General features: G+C 47.2%; 2 protein-coding genes across 2 annotated transcripts in view; both read left to right on the top strand.

The window, feature by feature from the left end:
* Positions 1-47: 47 nt before the first annotated feature.
* On the top strand, positions 48-9,789 carry LOC148478222 (arylacetamide deacetylase-like 4). The gene is made up of 4 exons (XM_088455795.1): positions 48-298; positions 1,869-2,085; positions 7,255-7,318; positions 7,921-9,789. The coding sequence occupies exons 1-4, from the start codon at positions 122-124 to the stop codon at positions 8,690-8,692; spliced, it is 1,230 nt and encodes a 409-aa protein (XP_088311921.1). The 5' UTR covers positions 48-121; the 3' UTR covers positions 8,693-9,789.
* A 4,549-nt stretch (positions 9,790-14,338) lies between these two features.
* Positions 14,339-22,119, top strand: part of LOC148478221 (arylacetamide deacetylase-like 4) — a 31,396-nt gene continuing 23,615 nt past the window's right edge. Inside the window, exon 1 of the mRNA XM_088455793.1 lies at positions 14,339-14,569. Coding sequence (XP_088311919.1) covers positions 14,393-14,569 — 177 coding nt within the window. The 5' untranslated portion in view covers positions 14,339-14,392. The remainder of the gene's footprint in view (positions 14,570-22,119) is intronic.

The following is a 22,119-nucleotide window of genomic DNA, read 5'->3' as shown; positions in this document are numbered from 1 at the left end:
TTGTTGAGATCTCTGACACAGAAACAAATCTTATCTACAGTTACATCACCAAGCAAGGATCCAGGAAGTACAAGGTGTAACAGGTCACCTCCACAACAACAACGGTCTTTGCAGCTGAAAGATGTGTGAAGGACTTGCCATGCTGGTAACTGTAATAGCCATTTTCCTCTTGTGTTGTGTTTTACTGTTTGCGAGCGTTACTTACTATGAGTGTTCAAAAGCAGAGATTCCACCTGGGATTACGAATCCTAAACTACTTTGGAGAATTCATGGAATAACAATAGCTGCATCCATTTTGGTGAGTAATATTTATTGTATTGTTAAAACAAAAAAAAACAAAAACAAATATGTATGTTTTACTTCAATTTTTTTGCTGCATGATTTAAAGTGCCAATATTTTTAGATGCAAATCAGACAGTTGCTGCATTAAATCACGTACTAAAAATCTTCGAAAATCTGTGATTTGGACAAATCGCTTCTCAGTATATTTCCCCTTCTGTGTTACAGGCCACAATGCAAGCTCTCCGGAGCTCTCCCCCTCCCCCATTTAAGTACCAGGGCTGAAATCACTCATAGTGGTCCCGGTTTGCCTTACCTTCTGTTTTTTATTTATTGTGTTCATCAAATGGGTTATTTTTTTGCTACTACTTATTATAGAGCAAATCAATGAAGGGCAAGCACAATTTTAGGTGAAAAATGGAAAACGTCAAATTAGTTAGGGGTGGCACAGATGTGTTTATAACTTTTGCACATTGCACATGTGCCAATTTATTATGAACCAAAAGTCTAATAAATGATGTGTATCGTATGCTTCAAGAATCAGCGCACATGCGCAAAAAAACAAACCTTTTGCACAGTCATCAGGGGCGTATCTATAATGGGTGCACCCATAATATTACTTACCTCTCCGGAGTCCCACGTCGGCGCGGGGGTCCGGCGCTGTAAAACGACTGGAAAATAGTAGCAGCGGCCATTTTCTCGTCGTTTGCGCATGCGCAGTACAGGTAAAATGGCCACTGTGGCCATTTTCCCGGTGACCTGTGCATACACTATAGACTCTGGGCACACTCTATAACTCCGGCACTGGCCGCGCACAGCTCAGTGCGCTGCCGGCCGCCGGCCGGAGAGGAGGGGGCCCGTGTCGGAGACTGCACACTCTAGAAACGCCCCTGACAGTCATAAATACCTTCCAAGTCCATGTACTAATAATAGCCCTTTCACACTGCCAGCAATAACCCGGGTTATTTCACATGAACGCGCAGAAACCCGAGTTATTGTGCTGTGTGAAAGGGCCCAGTTGAAATAAACGGGGTCGAGCAATTAAACTTGGGGAAATGAGCAGGGTTGAACACGGGTTCAACCCGGCTCGCTCTGCAATGTGAACGGGTAACTCCGGTCGATGGGACCCATTCACAGAAAAGGAAGAGCCGGCGCTTGTAGATGATCTCGTGTAATTGGTGACATCATCGACCCGTAATAAACCGAGTCGGGCCGCCAATCTGAAAGGGGTCTCAGCCCGGTACAACCCAGCATTGCAGTGTGAAAGGTGAATTGCCTAAGTAATAGTACTGAAATAACTTTAATGTTTCTGCTTTCTGGCCAGCTCACCTTTTCCCACCATGCATTTTGATGTCATAGGTAAGCAGCACAGAAAATATAAAACCTAAAAATATAATAGAAAAACACGAAAGGAAAAAAGCCTATTTTATGCTCTGTGATACAATTTGCTGTTTGAGCTTTTTGTACAGAAGTATTACTATATTATAATTAGCCATAGTATAACAGCTATGGTATGTGGATTTAACTGTTGGTGATTGAAAAGATTAATTTTGTCTTTATTTTGTTTTGTGTTTTTGTTTGTCAAATAGGGGAAGACATGTCAGAAGCTTGGAATATGCAGTGAGATTGGCTTTTTGCATCTGTTAATGAGAATTATAAGGAGTAAGGAGGATCCAGAGATCTTCACGAAAAACTTGGAATTGGAAGGGGTGCCTGTGAGAGTCTACCAGCCCAGATCGCCCTCGGTTGGTGACAGGAAAGGAATTATGTTCTTCCATGGAGGAGGATTTGTATTAGGAAGCATTGGTAAGGAAGTCAATGATTGTGGCTAACCTATTGTTTTGTATTGTGTGGGCTGCAGTTATCTTGGCTGAATTAGTATTTATGAGGCTGCAGCAGATCACTGGGTATTTTGACATGACTAAGGGACCTATTTACTAGTATCTTGAAAATTATCTAAGCATTGTGAATTCCACTGTATATATAAATAACACATTTCTGCCGGCACAGACCAAGCAAAATGGACCACTCCTGGTGAAAAGAAAACTGGCCCCTGTTGGGCTCTTTTTGCTGTCTTTCACAATACGAAAGACGGCAACATAAATGTATTTATTAACAGCTATTTATATAGCGCACACATATTCCGCAGCGATTTACAGAGAACATTTGACCATTCACATCAGTCCCTGCCCCAGCTTATTATCTATATTCCCTACCACATGTACACACACAAACAATAGGGTTAATTTTCTGTTGGGAGCCAATTAACCTACCAGTATAGTTTTGAGTACCTGGAGGAAACCCACCAAACACAGGGAGAATAAACAAACTCCACACAGTGGGAATCAAACCCAAGACCTCAGTGTTGTGAGGCAGTAATGCTAACCATTGCACTATCCATGTAGCCCAGTGCTTCTGGACTGTGGGAGAAAGCAGCAAGACAACTGTGTACAGTGCAAGTAGGCATAACATCATCCAGAGATGGCTTTATTGCTATCATTGCTACCTATGGGAGCTGCAGGGCTCTGACAGGAGAAAAGGGTAAATCTCTGACTTTGGGGCCTATTCATCATAACTTAAACTATCGATGGAGGTAATTAGGTTTAGAACTCGCATGGAGTTCTACCTAATTACCGGGGAAATTCATCATTCCTCCTCTCCATAACTATTTATTTCGAAAAGCTGTCATTTTTGCGATGACAGCTTTTCGGGAAATAGATAGCTTTTCCTCTCTGCGCTAACTTACCGCAGCTGGAATCTGTGCTGCGCACGTGCTGTTACATTCGTAAAACCAGCGCATGCGCAGCACTGCATACAGCTGCGGTAATTTTGTGTGTGTCCCCCAACCCCCCCTGTCCCCGACTTACCTGTCCTCCGGCTCCGGTGGCTGCTCTGACACATATTCTCCCAGAAGACCACAGTACAGTTTAGAAAGAAAAAAAAAACGTTTTGTTTTTTTCTCTAAACTTTATTGTGTTCTGCTGGGAGAATATGTGTCAGAGCAGCCACCGGAGCCGGAGGAGGGACCAGAGCGACGGAGGAAGACGCCGGGGGACCTGACCACGCTGACACAGGTAAGTGTCACCTGCTATTCGCAACCTCACAGTGGCGGATAGTAACTCCATCAAATTACGAAAATACATAATTTTCGGAATTTGATGAATACCATAATTTCCATATCCCGATACTAATGTACTAATGTATGAAGATTTTGGAAATTAACGCAGGGGGACTTAACCAGGAGATATCAGTGATATCTCCTTTGTTAGGTCTCTTCATTAATACTAAAATAACGGTAATTAAGGAAAATCTCCTTAAAAACATTATTTTAATGTTGATGAATAGGCCCCTTTCTCTTTACTACTTATGGAGAAGCACAATATCTCACTTTCTCTTGCTAAAATGCTGGGGAAAAGCTGTTTTATGTTACTAAATAGACTTTAAGTCATACTTGATGACCTTTGGGCTGTCCCCTCCGGGAGGGTGCAGCCCGGTCGGCACTGCGGGGGGCGTGGAGCAGTTGAAGTGGGCAGTGCCGAGGCGTGGAGATGCGTATGTGTCATCTGCGGGGGACGTGGAGCAGCTGGAGTGGGCGGTGCCGAGGGCATCGCGTCATCTTGACCCTGCCCCCCGCCAGACAATACCGCAAATACCGGCATTTTAACACGAGGGCGGGGCCAAGATGATGCGATTCACCGTGAATTGCATCATCGGCTGCCTGTACCACCCACTTCACTTGGAAGTGGCCAGCTGTGGCCAGGTAAGCAGTCCGCATCGCGAGACTTGGTTTCTTTTCCGGCCGGCCGGGAGCACCGCACAATATTCGGGAGCCTCCCGGCTGTTTCGGGAGAGTAGGCAAGTTTGCTTTAAGTCTAAAGGCACTCTGCACAGGTTTTATTTGGGGAGGAAGCCTGACAGTCTGGTCTTTGCCCAGTTTTGTCTTTGTGCAAGATGGATATACTGTAATATAATGCTGTGACTACTTAGCTGTTTACTAGATTTATAAAAAGAAAAGACCAGCACTCCCCCTTGCTGTGAGGAACAACTAGTATCATCAACACATTGCACCCAACCTTGACTTGACCTTTGAACCTCCCCTCGGGGATCTCTCTGAGAGTAAGCAACTGTATACGCAGATCACTGTTCTTCTGGTCATGCAGGTAGTTCAGGATAGTCATCAACAGTTTACCATATACAACTGTAAATCAGCGAAGTTGCTCTACCTGCCTTGCGGGCTCACCCTCTGCACTGTATACGGTCAGGTCTCCTGCTTGACATTTGAAGGAGAGATCTAAAGTTCATCCAAGTGCAATTCAGAAAGCAGTTGAGTTATACATGATGACATTTCACGCATTTACAGACGTGGTATTTCAGAATAGAATACATCACCATTTTACCGTTCTCTTTATCCATACGGTTCTCTTTATCCATACGGTAAAGGAGGTGTTTCCAGGAGTATAACCAGACTCTTGGGCCAAGGGATCCACTAGTGTATTTGCGGACTCTGCTGTGCCAGACTACACGCTCCTGAAGAAGGTGCTCATTAGCATTGAAACGCGTCAAGCTTTTGTTCACTAAATACTGCTTCCTATCTTGCTGCTGGCTCTGCTGTATAACCGTTAGGCCAATAAATTCCACTATTATAACTTCACATGGGATCCAGGTATTACATTGGACACTGTCAGGAAGTAACGACAGCTACAACTATTTTTTTCTTGGAGACTGTACATCAGTGATTCCCAACCTCAGTCCTCAAGGCACACTAACAGTCCTGGTTTTGGTGATATCCAGACTTGAGCACAGATGGTTAAATCAATTAATTAGTACTAATTAAGTCACCTGTGCTCCAGTGTGGCTATCCTCAAAACCTGGACTGTTAGTGTGCCTTGAGGACCGTGGTCGGGAACCCCCTGCTGTACATAGTTTCCACACTACACCCTCTGTTTGTCTCGGCTGTGGTATAAGAGATAGACAGTAATTAGATAGACAATGGCCCTCATTCAGAGGCGGCCGCTTCTTTTTTTTAGTGCGGCCTCCTGGTCGCTAGCTAAGCTGTGGGTTACCACCCACAGCTTAGCGACCGACTAGGTTGATGGTCTCGATGGTCAAGACCATCTCGACCATCAGGGCTTGCGACGAGACCCTAAGATTGGGTCTCGCAACCGAAAAGCCTCAGGAAGCTTGCTGCTCTGATCGAGCAAGAAGCTCCCCACTGATATCACTGCTGATGTCAGTGCGGCCGCCCACAAAACGGCATGCGTTCGCTTGGGAACGCCTCCCCCCGCCCCGCCTACAAAACGGGCTGATCTGTCGATCAACATCGACAGCCGGCCCTTTTGTAGTGAGCTCCGGAGTGAGAGAGTTTCTCTCTCGCTCCGGGGCTTGCGCATGCGCAGTGCAGCCGCTGCGCGTGTGCAGGGCCTTAACATTGACTCGGTTGAGAGCGCTCAGCGCTTGCAACCGGGTCTGAATGAGGTCCAATGTCTAGATAGACATCAGATGTTAGACAGTCAATATTAGACAGGGACAAAAGTTCGACAGGGACATAAGGCAAACACAATAAAGTTCGACATGTAAAAAAGTCGACAGGGTCAAAAGTTCGACATGAAAATGGTCGACACATTGTTTTTTAGGTTTTATTTAGCCCTAATCTTCACCCTAACCCTCCCTTGGTGCCTAACCCTAACCCTCCCTCCTGGTGCCTAACCGTAACCGTCTGGGTAAGTGCCTAACCCTAACCCTCCAGGTAAGTGCCTAACCCTAATCCTAAAAAACATTTTTTTTAATTGTGTTGACCATTTTCATGTCGAACTTTAGTGTGTCTGACTTTTTTCCCTGTCGAAATTTATCCCTGTCTAACTATTGACTGTCAAACATCTGATGTCTGTCTAGACATTGTCTAATTACTGTCTATCTATAGTCCGGAGCCCGTTTGTTTCTGGGTTCTGCTTGTCTGTGTATAAACAGTCATTTATACACAGACAATGATAGATATCGATAAACAATTGAAATGATGTAATAGATTAGCAAGTAAAACATATATAAAATGTCTTCCAATTTATGGATAATAAAATACCATATATTATAGTACACACTTCATGGGATTAATAATATCCATAGATCATTGGCAATTACCTTCCATCTCTTAAGTTCACTGTAGATAATATAATATAGTTATCCATGAATCCCTAGTAGGGCCCTGTCAGGGACGTTTCAAGTGGGGAGGGGGCCCATATGCATTCTCCGTCATGGGCACCCTCCTCTCCGTTCGGCAGCCGGCAGCGCTCTGAGCTATGCGCAGCCAGCGCTGGAGTGATAGACTCTTTGCACTAGAGTGTGCCCAGAATCTATAGCGCATGCACAGGTCACCGGGAAAATGGCTGAGGGGGCCATTTTCCCTGTCCTGCGCATGCGCAAACGACGGGAAAATGGCCGCTGCGGCCATTTTCCAGATGTTTTTACAACGCCGGACCCCTGCGCCGCCGTGGGACTCTAGAGAGGTAAGTAAATTATGGGTACAGGGTGTGCAGTGCGGGGCCCCCCTGGACCCAGGGGCCCGTGTGCCCCGCACACCCTGCACCCATTATAGATACGCCCATGCCCTGTGTTCTGTTGCCACTATAACAGGAGAACCTGTCCCACAGAGGGTGTAGTGTGGAGACTATAGGCCTGAATCAGAGATGTACGGCAGTCAAGAAGCCTCCAGGTAGCTCCAAACTCTCCGCACACACAAATTACCGCCTGTGACCCCCATCCTCCACGCTGGTACTGCTACAGAGCAATGGATCAGCAGGTGAGGGGTACGGCCTACTGTGTCACGCCCTGGTAGGTGGCTCCCTCTCCTTTCATGTGCCTCACGTCCCTAGTGGAAAATCTGCCAATAACTATTACTCCTCCACTAAAATTCATTATCAGACTGTTTTCACATGTGCTGGGAAACCGAACACCATTTAATGCGTTCATTTACGTTTACAGATAGTCATGACAATTACTGTCGATACATCGCAAAGACGTCTGGAGCTGTCATTGTCTCAGTTGGGTATGTAAACTTTATTTTATCACACATATTCAGCTTTGTTACTTATACCTCTTTCACACTGCCAGCAATAACCCGGGTTATTTCGCGTGAACGTGCAGCAATCCGGGTGAAGATGCAGTGTGAAAGGGCTGAATTGAAATAAACCGGGTTGAGCGACCGATACAGTCCCTAGAAGGCGGTGTCATGCCCATGTGTGGCACCACCGCTGCTTGTACGCTTGTGCAGGTCCCGGTGCCTGCCAAATCCATTACATGGACCTGGCTGGCCGGTGCAGTAACAGCCCCCTCATGTAAGAGAGTAGGAGCCGCTGCTGCTTGTTAGAAGATCCACATTTATATTTTATTTGTGGGTTCAATCATTATATTTTGTTAAAGCAAACAGGGGAAAGAGTATGAAAATACGCCAGTTTGTATCAATCTTCTCCTTTTTGCCCTATATAGTTACTGAAAATTATGTTTAACAATGTGAGTGGTCCTAAAAAAGCAACAATAAATAAATTAGAGATGGGATTTAATCCCAGTAAAACTAATGTATACCCAAAATTTGAGGTGCAATTTTATAACAGAACATAAATATAACGACTACGGAACTGTTTATTTTAGGTACCGCCTGGCACCAGAACACAGGTATCCAGCAGCATTTGACGATTGTCTCAGCGCCACAACTCACTTCCTCAAGACGGCTCAGGATCACGGAGTGAACCCTTCCTCCATTATAATATGTGGAGATAGCGCAGGGGGTAATCTCACAGCGGCCGTTTGCCAAGCCTTGGTGAGCAGGACAGATCTCCCAAAGCCTCTGGCCCAGGTGCTGATATACCCAGTAGTCCAGATGGTCGACTTCAATTTGCCCTCATACCAACAAAACAGCATGGTCCCTCTTTTACTCCGAGAGCGAGCGATATTCTACACACTGCACTATGTAGGTTGTTTATGTGATGATGTATGTAAAGACATTCTGCATGGCAGTCATGTTCCTCCGCAAATGAGAATGAAATTCAGCAAATGGCTGAACCCTGATAATATTCCTGAGGAGTTTAAGGCCAAAGGCTACAAACCCCACAAGATGGCCGCCTATAAAAGTCATGTCTATGAAAAAGTCAAACGAGTGTTTGAACCTCACTTCTCTCCACTGCTGGCTGAGGACTCCGTGATTCGTCTTCTACCAAAAGCCTACATCTTAACATGTGAGTTTGACGTCCTGCGTGACGAGGGATTACTCTATAAGAGACGCCTGGAAGATAATGGAATCCCGGTCACTTGGTACCATGTTAAAGATGGATTCCATGGGGTGGTGAGCTTCTTTGATGCACCCAACTGTTCTTCTGGAAAGCTGGCTCTGGATAATGTTATAACTTTTATAAAACATCTCTGATTTTTTTTTTCACATTTCTTGGTTACATACTGATTGTGTCTCCTTCCAGACATGCACAGACACCATCATTGACTCTAGAGAGGGGCTGCAGGCAGGTCGAGAAAATAAATTAAAGTCATCCTTAAAGAGGGAAGACAGGGCTGCAGAGACTTAGCTCACAGAAGATGTTGCTATATTATTGGATATGAGTGGCACATGATCACTTCCAGTGCTATCCTGGAACATACTCCTTGGGAACTCTAAAGAAGGGTACGTCACTCTGCTGCCGAGTTGCCAATTAGAGACATGGGGCTTTTTTAAGGAAAACAAACTTCTAGTTTTGGACACTACTGGGAAGGATCCGTTGCAGCACCAAAGTATACTACAATGGTTCCATCCATGCCGTGGGACCCTACAGTTCTGCTGGTAGAGTGGAGAAGATTAATTTGTGGGTGGACATATCCTTTTATTCTATGCTGGTTTCCAATAAATACAGGATGCAATCATTACCATATCTTCGCAGTGAGACTGTGGGCCTGATTCAGCTTCAGATGGAACTGCAAACCTACTCGCAAGCAGCTTTGCAATTCCGTCTGTGCATCACGCCTCCTGCTGCATTACGTATCCCTCTATGCCCACAAACGGCGGCAGACTGTCAATCACTGACAGTCTGCCGCCAGTCTCCGTGAGGATTGCAGACCCGTTCTGCACATGCGCAGAACGGGTCATGCGCCTGCACAGTTTCCAGATCACTGCTGAATAAGACCCTGTGTGCGTAAACGCTATTGTGATCCTTGCTTAATAAGCCCTCAGTTGCTTTTTAAACATCTGTAACCTCGCTAAGCTGTCATTGATGAATTCTATTAATAATTAGGTAAATTATGTCACAGAGTATTCCAAATGCTTTTTCTTCAGTTAAATATAATTTGAATACATGGTAAAAGCACAGATGCATTATTTAAAGTAGATAGTATTGTAAATTTTGTTTATGAATCGACAGTCGTCCATTTCAATGTTACCACTGACTAAATAGTGCTGTATTCTGTTTTTCACTGGCGGAATGAAATCAAAAGTGAAAACAAATTGAAAGAATAAATAAAAGCAAATTAAAAGAACATATAAAGACTAAAAATAAAACTGCAGATGTCAATTATACAAAATAAGTTACTTTTTGTTAAGCAAATGCATTACATTGTAGGAGATTTTAATTTACTGGATCGTTACTGTGTGAATGCAAAGTGCTTATTGCAGGAGTGCGGCTGGTGGCAAACCAGGAAAGTTCAATTTCCAAGCGAAAGGTCAAGGCAGGCGGCAATTCACTTAATGGAAAAAACATAAGACAGGTACAACTTTACAGAACCAGTAATTAATCTGTACATAACTGAACAGACTGTAGGGGGTATATTTACTAAAGTGCAGGTTTTTAGAAGTAGAATTGTTGCCCATAGCAACCAATCTCAAAATCATTCAAGCCATTGGGAGCTAAGATGTCCAACTTGTAGATCCGACCCATTTCTGTTTTGGCCAATCTTACGTCCAGATCTCTCATTCTCCAATCATTTTCAACCTTTTCTATACCAAACAATGCAGTACAGTATTTCATAACCTGAATGAAGCAAATGTGGTAAGTCCTAAAATAACCAGACATGGAGTTAGTACCAAGTACTTTATCTTCTTTCTACTGTGCTCCACTAATCCTGTTTTAAGTAGGGATGTGCAGGCTCGGATAGGTTCGAGTTTGCACGTGGAGTTCGGATTTTTCCCTCCAAAAAAACGGAACTCAGAAAGAGGCAAAACGTCATCTTGCATGGACGAACATCATCATTCCTTTTGTCCAGGAATGATGATGTTCGTCCATGCAAGATGACGTTTTGCCTCTTTCTGAGTTCCGTTTTTTTGGAGGGAAAAATCCGAACTCCACGTGCAAACTCGAACCTATCCGAGCCTGCACATCCCTAGTTTTAAGGGCACATGATGTGTGGCCAATGTACTATAGACACTGGGCCTGATTCAGAGCCGCTCGTAAGCGGCCGCTTGTTCGCTCTGAGCGATGTTCGCACAACTGCGCATGCGTATGGTTCGCAATGCGCATGCACAAATCAGTGATTGCAGTCGGAAATCGTGCGCTCGTAAAACAACGAGGGGCTGCTAATTTGAGTGACAGAATGTACCGTTTGTGGGTGGTAACAGGGGAAGGTGCTTGAAAATGGGGGAGTGGAGATCCGAACGCAGGCATGCCTAACGGTAAAAAGGGCGTTTAATGGGAGTGCATAATTAGTAAAGGAGCACATCGACCACGTCACTTGGTTGTCCTTTAGCCTGAACTGCTCGCAGTGATAGCGGGAAGTAAATCCTACCACAAGCACTGCGAGCAGTTCAGATGCCTTTCGATGTTCCCGATTAATCTAATAAATACCGGAGATGACGTGTGATGCGAACAGCAAAGGGGCGTCTTTACAAAATAGCGAGCGCATTTTTCGGACGCTCGCTCAAACATAGAGGCGTCAACACACCGCAAAGAGTGAGCGCTCAATTTAAATATCCGGCCCCCTTTTAAGAACGAGAGGCCGCAAATAGCGTCCGGGTCTGAATCAGGCCCACTGACCCTCCAACAGGTATACCGGAGTTGATCCTCAGAATCCCTCCCCGATGGCCCCCACTGATGCATGCGCAGACCAGTTCCAAACCCAGAAGTAAAGTGATAACCTGAGAGAGAGGTGTTTTCCCATTTTTAATCATCATATGTGAATAATCGTTGGCCTCAAAATTCCCCAGATCTCAATCCGATCGAGCATCTGTGAGATGTGCAGGAAAAACAACTCCAAGCCTTGGAGGAGTCACCTCACAACCTACAGGACTTAAAGGAATTGCTGCAAATGTCTTGGTGCGAGGTGCCACAGGACACCTTCAGAGGTCTTATGGAATATACGCCTCGATGTTAAGGGCTGTTTTGAGGGGCAACCTCAAGAGCTGCGAGCAGCTCCGATGGCTCACGATGGTCTCGATTAATCCTTCATTTCCCGGAGATGATGTGTGTTGCGAGGGGCAAGGGGGCGTCCTCAGACATTTGCGAGCGCACTTTGCCGTAGCTCGATAAAACATATTGGGCGTCCTTACGCAACGCAGTGCCAGCGCTTCATTTAAATATCCAGCCCCTTTTTGCCAGCGAGTGATCACATCTTGCAAGCGGGTCTGAATGAGCTCCATAGATCATATCTGTTAAATCCATGGTAGATCCTCCTTCCAAGAAAAAAGCACAGTCAAATAGGCTAGCAAAGTCAATTAGGACTTAAATATCCCTTTAGGCAAAAGAATTACCGGAATCCAATAAGGGTTTCTATTACCACAGTCCCTGGCAACATGCAGTGGCCAAATAACTGCAATAGATCGCCAAAGTCAACAAGGGTTTCCTAAAGTCCAAAGATGGTAGTAGCCAAAAATGGAATGGGGAACCTCCAGGTACAGTATCAAGCTCAACGCGTTTCATTGGTTCAGAAATTCACCCAGCTTCCTCGGGAGCCATTGCCCGGCCACGCCCCCCAATGTTTGCAGGCATTCAGCTCCCTCCCGGAAGGAGGGAGCTGCATGTCGGCAAGTATGCCTCAGTTCCTTACCTCCAAATCACTTTCCTTTCCAACTGATTATTTGGCTAGTACCCCACACTTTCTGCGAAAGTAAATAAGTGAGCTTAATGCTAATTCTACGAACGATGGATTTTGTATAGAGTTGCAGTGCTAATCTGGTGCTGTACAAATAAGACACGCCATCACGCGCATCAGCGACAACATCGGTCGCACCATCAGACATGGCACCAGCTCCATGGAAGCACCACAGAATGTCAGTCTGAATGTGGCAACTGGTATCAGTGCAAATGCGGCGGAATCCTGAAACTTGTCAGAATCCCAACTGCTGGCATCCGGAAGGTAAGTAGCGGATTTGGGGGAAGGGTTAGGCACTGGGGGAGGGTTAGGTTTAGGGAGCGGGTAGGGGGAGGATAGGTTTAGCCACTAGGGGGGAAGGTTAGTTTCAGGCACTGGGAGGGAGGGTTAGAGTTAGGGTAGGGAGAGTGGGAGGATTAGGATACCTACCAACATGTGTCGGTATCCTAACACTTTCGGGATACTGGCGTCGGGATTTTGACCGCCGGGATCTCGAGCGCCAGCATCCCATACCCATCCCCTAGCTACCATCACATTACAACATTCGATGGCGGTCTTCCGATGTCCGTCACTAATACTGAGCGCATCTCCCTGACTCCCTGAAGAGTCTGGCAATCTCCCTGATTGCACCTTACCCCAATTATGAAGCTGTTATATACAAATAAAAAAGAAATGTGTACATTCAAATGGAATCATTAGTATCATTAGTATCATTTCCGGCATTGGTTATAAGGCACAATGGGCCTGATTCAGAGCCGGACGCAATTAGCGCTCGCTCGTCCTGAAAATAGGGGTGGCTATTCAAATGAACCGTTCGCTCTTTGCGGTCTGTTCACGCCTCTAGGTCTGAATGGGCGAACAAAACTTGCGGTCGTTTTTTGAAAAAATACGCCCCCTGGCCGCTCGCATCCTACGTCATGTCCGCTATTTATTAGATTAATCGAGTACATTGACCAGGGTATGAACTGCTCGCTATTCTTGGGGTTGGTTTTTGCTACCACAATTTTGCGAGCAGTTCTGGCTATAAAATAACCCAGTGACGTGGTCAATGACGCTGCTGTTTTAATTATGCACACCCATAAAACGCCTGTTTTGACCTTTAAGCACGCCTGCGTTCGGATCTCCACTCCCCGTTTTCAAGCACCTTCCCCCGTTACCACCCACATACGCCTACTCCTGTCACTCAAATTATCAGGCATTCGCTATTTTGCGAGCACATGAATTTCGGCCACACTGACTGGTTCACGCATGCGTATAACGATCCGTACGCATGCGCAGTTGGGCAAACATCACTCGGAGCGAACGAGCGGCCACTTACGAGCGGCTCTGAATCAGGCCCAATGATCCCTATAGCTACTGTACATCCAATTCGATCTTACTAACTGCTTTGAGGCTCATTTGCATTTGTATGTTAATCAATGTTATGACACGCCTCTCAGATGTAGTAGTATACACTCTCTTTAATGCGCGCTTATAGGTGTTGGTTTCACAATCACCCTGAAATGCTTTTCAACGTAGGCAAGTATGCTCTGGGATAGCAGTGTACGACCCTGAGTAATGAAAGCAGGGGTGTGCCATGAGGCCACGGGGGGGGTCACAACTCCTTTCTTTGGCTATGCGTGCCTTCGGTGCAGTGGGGTCCCAAATCTGCAATTAAGAATGTTGGAAGGTATGCTTTATACATTTGCAAAGTTTGACCCGTCTCCCCCATTTGTATTATTATCACTGTGGGTGAAGCTGGCAGGTACAGATATCTTTTCATAGATGCTACTAAAAGAAAACACAGTAATTGCTTGTGTAAGGAAGAGGTTAAAAAAGTACAATGCACTGTAGAGAACTGAAATGCCTAATCCCCAGTATGGGATTAATGGTTAATTTCCAGAGTGTGCCTGATTCTGCCTACACAGCATCACCTCCCCTATTACTCCTGCACTGGGTGCCACTCCCACACCTTATAACAAAACTCCCATTTACTGTATCAGAAGGAGTCAGTAGCATAACAGGAAGTAAGTGTCATTCCAAAGTCAGATGTGTTTGTGCTGAGCTCTGGGAACCGGGGAACATGGGTATAGCTCTAGCACTACTGGCCATCCTGGTAGCAATTTTTATTGCCCTATTTTTTCTGCTACTGGCGGGCATCATTTATTTTGATTTTGCAAATTCAGACATTCCTCCAGGGGTCGCCAACCCTGGCAAGCTTCGGATCATACACTGTGTCTCGATTGGAATAGCTGTGGTGGTAAGTACATGTTCTAAATCATACTTATACAACCTGCAGCTCTCTTGCTGGTGTGGAGCAACAAGTCTCAGCATGCTGGGTCCTGTAGTTACACAATAACGAATGGGAAACACGTTGCATGCTTCTGCTCTAAATCAAACGATTCACTGACGATCTGATTTGTTACGCTGTACTGTTTCACTCTTTGCTTTGTGCACATGTATTGCGCTGTGCTTTGTTTTGGTTCTTCAAAGTAAAATTTTGCACTCTGTACTTTGCCCCTTTTCTTGGGATCCCTGTTACCAAAGTTGAGCAATTATCCTGAGAACTGAAAACGAGCGCACACACAAAAAATAAGCACACTGGTCCTGGTTCTAAGTGACATGCAGCTCAGTGTGAGGCCGCATCTAGTGATTTGCGCATGCGCTGTAGTGAACATACGCACGTACTTGCCCACTCTCCCGGACATACCGGGAGACTCTCAAATTTGGGAGAGTCTCTCCCGCCTCCTTATAAAGTGGACAATTCCCCCTGCATCCCGATGACCATGAAGTGGGCGGGATGTGGGTGATGATGACGTGATTCGCTATGAATCGCGCCATCGTGGCCCCTTCCTTAGTGTTATAGGAGGCTGCGCCACGATGGGTTGATCCACGTTGCTCCACCCCATTCCGCTCATACAAAGATGGTAATACCGGCAAACCATGAAGGGGACGGAGACGAGATTCTGCGTATAGTGACGCTCCGCCTCCGTCTAACCCACATGTCCGGATTCAGACTTGCCAAAGTGTATCGACTATAGTATATATTGGCATATATTATCTGGGCGAATCTGAGTCCGACTGATCTTGACCATCTTTCTCCATACGTGAAATGGATGTTTCTGGGTATCAACTGGGTGGGGGGGCATGGAGGAGATGTGTCTTGTGGAAGTGTCATGGGCGTGTAGCAGTGGCACAACTATGGTATTTGGAGCCCAGGGTAAGATGAGAAAACGGAGGAACCCCCCTACTATGTGCATGTGCTGAAAAAGTGGGCGTGGCATCATGCCAGAAGGGACGTGGCCATTGAAAAGTGGGGCGTACCAACATGACACACCACCGTTTCTCATCACTCTGGGAACATTCCTTTTCCATTCTATATGCACCTTAATGTCCCCAGTAGTAGTTCCCCACATGCAATGCTCCCCATAGTAGTGCCCCTTATGCAATGCCTCTAGTAGTAGCGCCCCTCATGGAATGCCCACTGTAATAGTACCCCTTATGCAATGTCCTCAGTATCAGTGCCCCTAATGCAGTGGCCCCAGTAGTAGTTCCCCTTATTCAATGCCCCCTGTTGTAGTGCTCCTTATGCAATGCCCCCTGTTGTAGTGAACATTATGCAGTGCCCCCAGTATTGCTCCTTATACAGTGCCCCCAGTAGTGGTCCTTATACAGTGCCCCCAGTTGTGCCCCTTACACAGTGCCCACTATACAGTGCTCCCAGTAGTACCCCTTATACAGTGCCCTTCAGTAGTGCCCCCTACTCTTAAAACACTGACATTATACTTACCTGAATCCCCACTGCTGTGTCCGCCGGCGTCTACTCCTACGGTTCCACTCGGCACTATGGGAGAGACGTCACGTCATCTTTCCCTTCACCCACTGCGGGAGCCGGAAGGCGGAGCTCATGAGTGAGCTCCAGCCCTGGGTGCAGCAGCCAGTGAGAGTCTGTCTGACTCTCATTGGCTGCTAAAACAAACACAACGCCGCTGGGTAGAGCACTCACTATGTACTACCTGGCAACGGTGTTTTTGATTTTAATGTGTAGGGCGGATCACACTAAACATTGACCTGGAGGACGGCGCCCCCCGTGCCACTGTTCCTACAGCGGCCTGGCCACCCCCCCCCCCCCCAACACCCCTAAGTTATGCCACTGGTGTTGCGTTCTACTCTGAGTCATGCGTACGCTATACATACCGACTTTCTGTCGCTGCTGCAGGGGGCGTGGCGGCGGCATTGGTGGGCTTTGTGGTAATGTGGCTGTGTGTTTGCGTGATCGCGGCCCTGTCATCCGCTATACAATGCAGAGATTTCCGGCATTGTAAAGAAGGAGTTAGGGCTACGATGATGCCCCCTCTGGACCGCCCACTTTTGCCAAGTTAGTATGGGGGGAGGGTGCGGTGGGAAGTGAGGGGGTCAGGGAGACTTGCCCACTGTTGTGGGGGGCTGGGAGCCCCACTCGATTTTCGGAAGCCTTCCGGTCATTGCGAGAGAGTCGGCAAGTATGGCGTATGCCGGAGATGCCTTTTTCAGACAGACTTCTTGCACTCAGCATGGGGTAGGTTTAAGTGCAGATACTAATGATCATGGCTGTGCTAGCGGAGGGAAGACAGTGGACTGGTGCGATGCTCACACATGGAGATGTGCCTATAGTCACAGCATTAGCATTCCATTATTAAACTGTTCTCATTCCGAATGAGGGATCTGCATGCGAATTAAGAATCAGGTCCACAAACACGTATGTTGTGGGCTCAGTGTATTAGGCTGTAATGATTTACTATTTTTGTAATACATCATTTGGTTTAACCAACCAGAAAAACTTGCAGTGATGAGTTTATAACCTGCTGGCTCCCTGATACATCTCTGCAATTAATTTACATGACAACCACAAAGGCCCTCATTCAGAGCCGTACGCTCTGAATGAGGGCCGGCCTCCATAATTATGGAGCGTCCTCCTGGACGCTCGTATAGCTGTGGGTCACCACCCACAGCCTATACGAGCGTGCAGTTTGATGGCCGCGATGGTCTTGACCATCGCGACCATCGCCACTGCGAGCCGGAGCCTGCGGTTGAGGTTTTCAACCGCAAGGCCCGAAGTGATTTTGGCTCTATCAGAGCCAAAATCACTCCCACTGACATCACTAGTGATGTCAGTGGGCCGGCTTCTGACGGTAGGCGTTCCCTTGGGAACGCCCCCGTCAGGGAGGCACGCCCCCGGCACGCCCACCAAAGGGGGCGTGCTGTCAATCAACATCGACAGCACGCCCCCTTTACAGACACAACGAGCGAAGGAAAGTCCTTCGCTCGTCGCGTCTGGCGCATGCGCACGACGGAGCTCCCGCCGTCGTGCGCATGTGCAGTGCACAACATCGACCCACTTGCGAGCGGATAGCCGCTCGCGAGTGGGTCTGAATCAGGCCCAAAGTTCCTTGTTATTAACCTCTAGATGACTGAACTGTAATTCTCTGGTAGTCGCTGGAACCCCCTGATAATTGTGCTGAGATTGTCACAAACAGAATTACACCAACAAAATAAGCTTTTTTATAAAGTTAGTCCCACTTTAACACCTGAGGCAGATTAAGACCCTCCTCTCTCCACTGGGTGTAGTTGGGAGTAGAGTCTACTGCGCATGCCCAGGTCTTCGGGCACATGGCAGCCAGTTATTTTTGTACTGCACATGTGTAAATCTCTGGGTAAATGGTGGCCACATCATTTTCCCAGCGGTTTGTGCAGCAACAATGTGGGACTTGGGGTAAGTATAGTAAATGGTACAGGGTATGCGGTTCGGGGCCCTAGACCCATACAATTTGTATCCATTATAGGAAGTCTGTGAGACGGCCACAGCGTGTGGGTTCTCTACAGACTCCAGGATCTGGACTGTGTCATCAAGATCCGGGCACCGGCTACCACACCAACGGCTAGCAGTGCAGGAAGATTAGCTGTGTCTAAGAGTGGGCATCCTATCAAAAAGGACTCGGGGTAAGTCTCAGCACGGGACATCGTGACTGTAGACACTGATCTGACTTCTGTTGGCAACACCCCTGTTATCACTCACACCTTAGCAGGGGTAACGTATTCGGCATACGGAGAGGGACTGGATTCCCACATTCCTCATCCACCCCATTGCATCAGGTTTAGGAGGGTGTTTGGTACACATACCATAAGGGTAACATAGGTACACAGTACCATACGGTAAGTAGCTCCCTACAGGGGCTCACTTTACATCCCAGCCACCCACATTCACACCCAGAGGTGCCCCCAGACACACCTGGACTGCCCTGCCACCCTAGGGGTCTACCACCATTCCCTCAGCTGTTAACTATGGCATAAGGGACACGTAGGCAACCTACGGATAGAGGCTCCCTAAAAGAGCCGACCATCTCCCGGGCCACACATCTGGCCACAGTCCTATAAGACGGAATGGGTATGTGCGGCCGGCGGTGCGATTCCCGTCAGCGGCAGCCCGACAGGAGCAGAGTTAGAAGAAGCGGAAGCCCGACAGCGCTGGAAATCCCGATCGTGGATAGGTAAGTATACACTAACCTAACCTAACCCCCCTAACCCTCCTTAGGGGTGCCTAACCCTAACTTCCCCCCCAAGTGCCTAACCCTAATCCCCCCTCTAAGTGCCTAACCCTAACCACCCCCTTCCCCGCTGCCTAAACCTAAGTCCCCTGGGGGGGTGCCTAGCCCTAACCCTCCCTCCCCCTAGCCTAGCCCTAACCCTCCCGGGGGGGTGCCTAACCCTAAGTCCCCCCCGGGAGCCCTAAGCCTAACCCTCCCCCCGCGGCTGTCCGCTCGCGGCGCCCAGCATCACTATGATCGTGATGCCGGGCGCTGGTCTCCCGGCGTCGGGGAAATGCGGTCGTCTACATCTAGACGCCCGGCATTTCACCCATGCCGGGATAAGACAGTCGGCAAGCCGGCTGCCGGTATTTAGGCAGTCGGCTTCCCGATTGCTTCCCTATAAGACACTCCATTCACCCCCCTTTTTTTGGAGCATTGTGTCTCCTTCTTCCTAAGTAATAAATATTTGGATATTTTACATTTGCAAGACAGTTAATTTTTATATCCCAGGTATACATATACATTAGAATAGTAGGGAATGAGGGATTTTACTTTGCTTCACATAACATAGGTGAGCGCTCTGTGTTATTTTTCTTTTGAACCATATTGTTAACATCATAGAGACTGAACATCTCTGACGCATAGCAGCTCCCGTCATTGGATTTACTCTTGAACCGCGCGCATATCACACCTGTTTCTATACATCCATTATAGATATGTCACTGTGTAACACTTATTAACATGCTGTGTGCATGTTGGGGCACATTCTGAGTGGGGATCAAAGCATAAATAATGCAAAAGACTTTTTGTATATTCTGTGATCCGCTGCTGTGGCTAAAGATACAGAATTGTAATAACTGCGTGGACATTGGACATCTGAGTAACCCTTATGTTACTCGGGATGACTGGTGAAAACATGCTGCCTGGGGCAGTGAAGCTGTGGCCAAGGGCGGTGCCACTGACTTCGGCATGCTCCTCAATTCTTTTTGTTTCCTTGAACGCTGCAGCATGTCAATCACGCTACAGCTTTTGGGGCACGGTGACCTACATCGCAGGACCAGATCTGCACATGCGCAGAGCAACTTCTACGCATGTGCAGATCTGCAAACATCAGCAGATTGCATGAAAATCAATTTAGCGTCCATTTCTGAATCAGGCCCTGTATGCAAAGCCAGTATTTTCCCTGCATCACTCTTGCCTACTGTACTTCTGCATTCTCTTTTCCGGGAGAAGCTTGGAGTAGAGAAGCATCTTAATGGTGGTGGGAATGCTTTGCATCATTAGGCCCTGCCCCCTTGTGGGCCAAAATGATGACCCACCCTCTCCCGATTTCCTGATTGTTTCCTGCCCTGGCCACTTTTCTAGGAAGTGGGCAGGTTGCAGGAGGACCGCCGTCTCTTCCAGGGTCCACTTGTATTTCAACATGGTTTGTTCCAGATACGAAGTTACTCAGAATCAGCCCTTTTGTGTGTGAAAATGCCTCCATACGGCTCTACACATTGCTCCCTTCCATTTTTTACCGCTGTACAGACTACCATTTGCAGGATTGTGTGTCCAGATCATACTTGCCTACTCTCCCGGGAACTGCGGAAGGCTCCCGATATTTCGGGTAACTCCCCGCACCCCTAGAAGAGTAGGCACCTCTCCTGCATTCTGCCCACTTCCTAGTGATTTTCCCAGGGATCGGCGGTCAGGCGAGTGGGGGGCAGAGCTTAATGACATGATTCTATAAGAATTGCATTATTTGGCTGGCCCACAGGGGGTCAGGGGAAATCACTGGTGGACCCACTGTCTGAGAGCCCCTCTTTCCCCTATGGGTCAGGTGCAAGACCGGGCACTCAAAAAAATACATTGTTACTCTATTCGTGGGTTAGTTGCTTGTCCATTTCTCATAGTGGGCCCTTCATGCACCTATCCGAGGCTGGAACAACATAATGTTGTTTTTACATTTGGATGCCAGAGTGAATGGTATGAGCCAGGTCCCGCATGTTACTAGGCGACTGGGACGCCGCATCAGGCCAGCCCACACAGGCCGATGGTCCTGATGGTCGCCAGGCGACCAGGACCTCAGCAGCCGCAGTTATTCTTAGTCACAGCTGTTGCTTAGCAGCTAGGATGCTACTGTGTACTTAGCTGCATTAGGTCTATTCATTTAGAGGGACCGTCTCGGAGGAGACTTCTTATTGGCTCCTGCTCAGTTAAAAGACAGTCAGTCCCACTGTGGGGCACTTTTGGAATTTTAATTTTCAGACAAGATTTAACGTCAGGGGCTTAAGGAAATTTTCATACAGGAAAAAATGTCTGTGACCCCAGTGTCGAGACCAAGCACCAGAATCAACTTCTGTCGCCATGGGGATGTAGCCTGTTCTAGGTTTGTTCTAGGTTTCCAGCCTATCCTGTGATCACCTGATAATTGTATAAGCCCCTACTGTTTGGAAGGTTAGGACCTGGCTGCATCCTAAGTACCGGTGAGTGTATCCAACTCTAAGGGAACAACGGTTGGTTGTTATAGACAGAAGCCCTTTTGAGCTTGAGTCTAGGGGTCTTATATAAATTAATCAGGAGCATCATAACAGTGAGCAGGGCTGCCATGAGAGAAGTCTGGCCCCTATACTAGGGTGTGGCCCACTGGAGGCTTGGTCACACCATTATTGGGGGTCATTACTTTGTGCCCCTTGGTCCTCCCCTTTGAGATCTCCCAGACGTGATTCCAAAAATATTGGTGTATGATATAGGTGCAAGCTATACATGTTGTCATAAATGCCATTCTGCAACATCCTAATATCCTTGTATCATTGTATGTGTATTAGTGTGTGTATGTGTATTAGTGTGTGTGCATTAGTGTATGTCTGATTTATCATTAGGGTAAATATCTATTGGAAAATCAATAGCTTATACAACTGTCTGTCAATTGTTTACTAAAATACTGTAGATGAACAGGTGGGGTGTGGTACATTAAGACGACAGTTGTTAAGTCGACCTGCTTCCCCCTAGTGCCTAACCCTAGCCCTACTGGCGACACCTAACCCTAACCTCCCCCTAGTGCCTAACCATAGCCCTGTCGACGATGCCTAACCCTAACCTCCCCCTAGTGCCTAACTCTAACCCCACCCAGCGACACCTAACCCTAACCTCCCCCTAGTGCCTAACCCAAGCTCTTCTGGTAACACCTAACACTAACCTACCCCTAGTGCCTAACCCTATCCTTCCTGGGTGATACATAACCCTAACCTCCTCCTAGTGC

Source organism: Taudactylus pleione, unplaced genomic scaffold, assembly GCF_031769625.1.
Source record: "Taudactylus pleione unplaced genomic scaffold, aTauple2 ptg000671l, whole genome shotgun sequence".
Lineage (NCBI taxonomy): Eukaryota > Metazoa > Chordata > Amphibia > Anura > Myobatrachidae > Taudactylus > Taudactylus pleione.
This window is presented reverse-complemented; position numbering and strand designations above follow the sequence as displayed.

Bases quoted from the DNA above. Each gene is read 5' to 3' on its own strand.
- LOC148478222 (XM_088455795.1), top strand. From the start codon at position 122: ATGTGTGAAGGACTTGCCATGCTGGTAACTGTAATAGCCATTTTCCTC. The intron at 2,086-7,254 runs GTAAGGAAGTCA...TTACGTTTACAG, and splicing joins ATTTGTATTAGGAAGCATTG to ATAGTCATGACAATTACTGT. The intron at 7,319-7,920 runs GTATGTAAACTT...TGTTTATTTTAG, and splicing joins GCTGTCATTGTCTCAGTTGG to GTACCGCCTGGCACCAGAAC.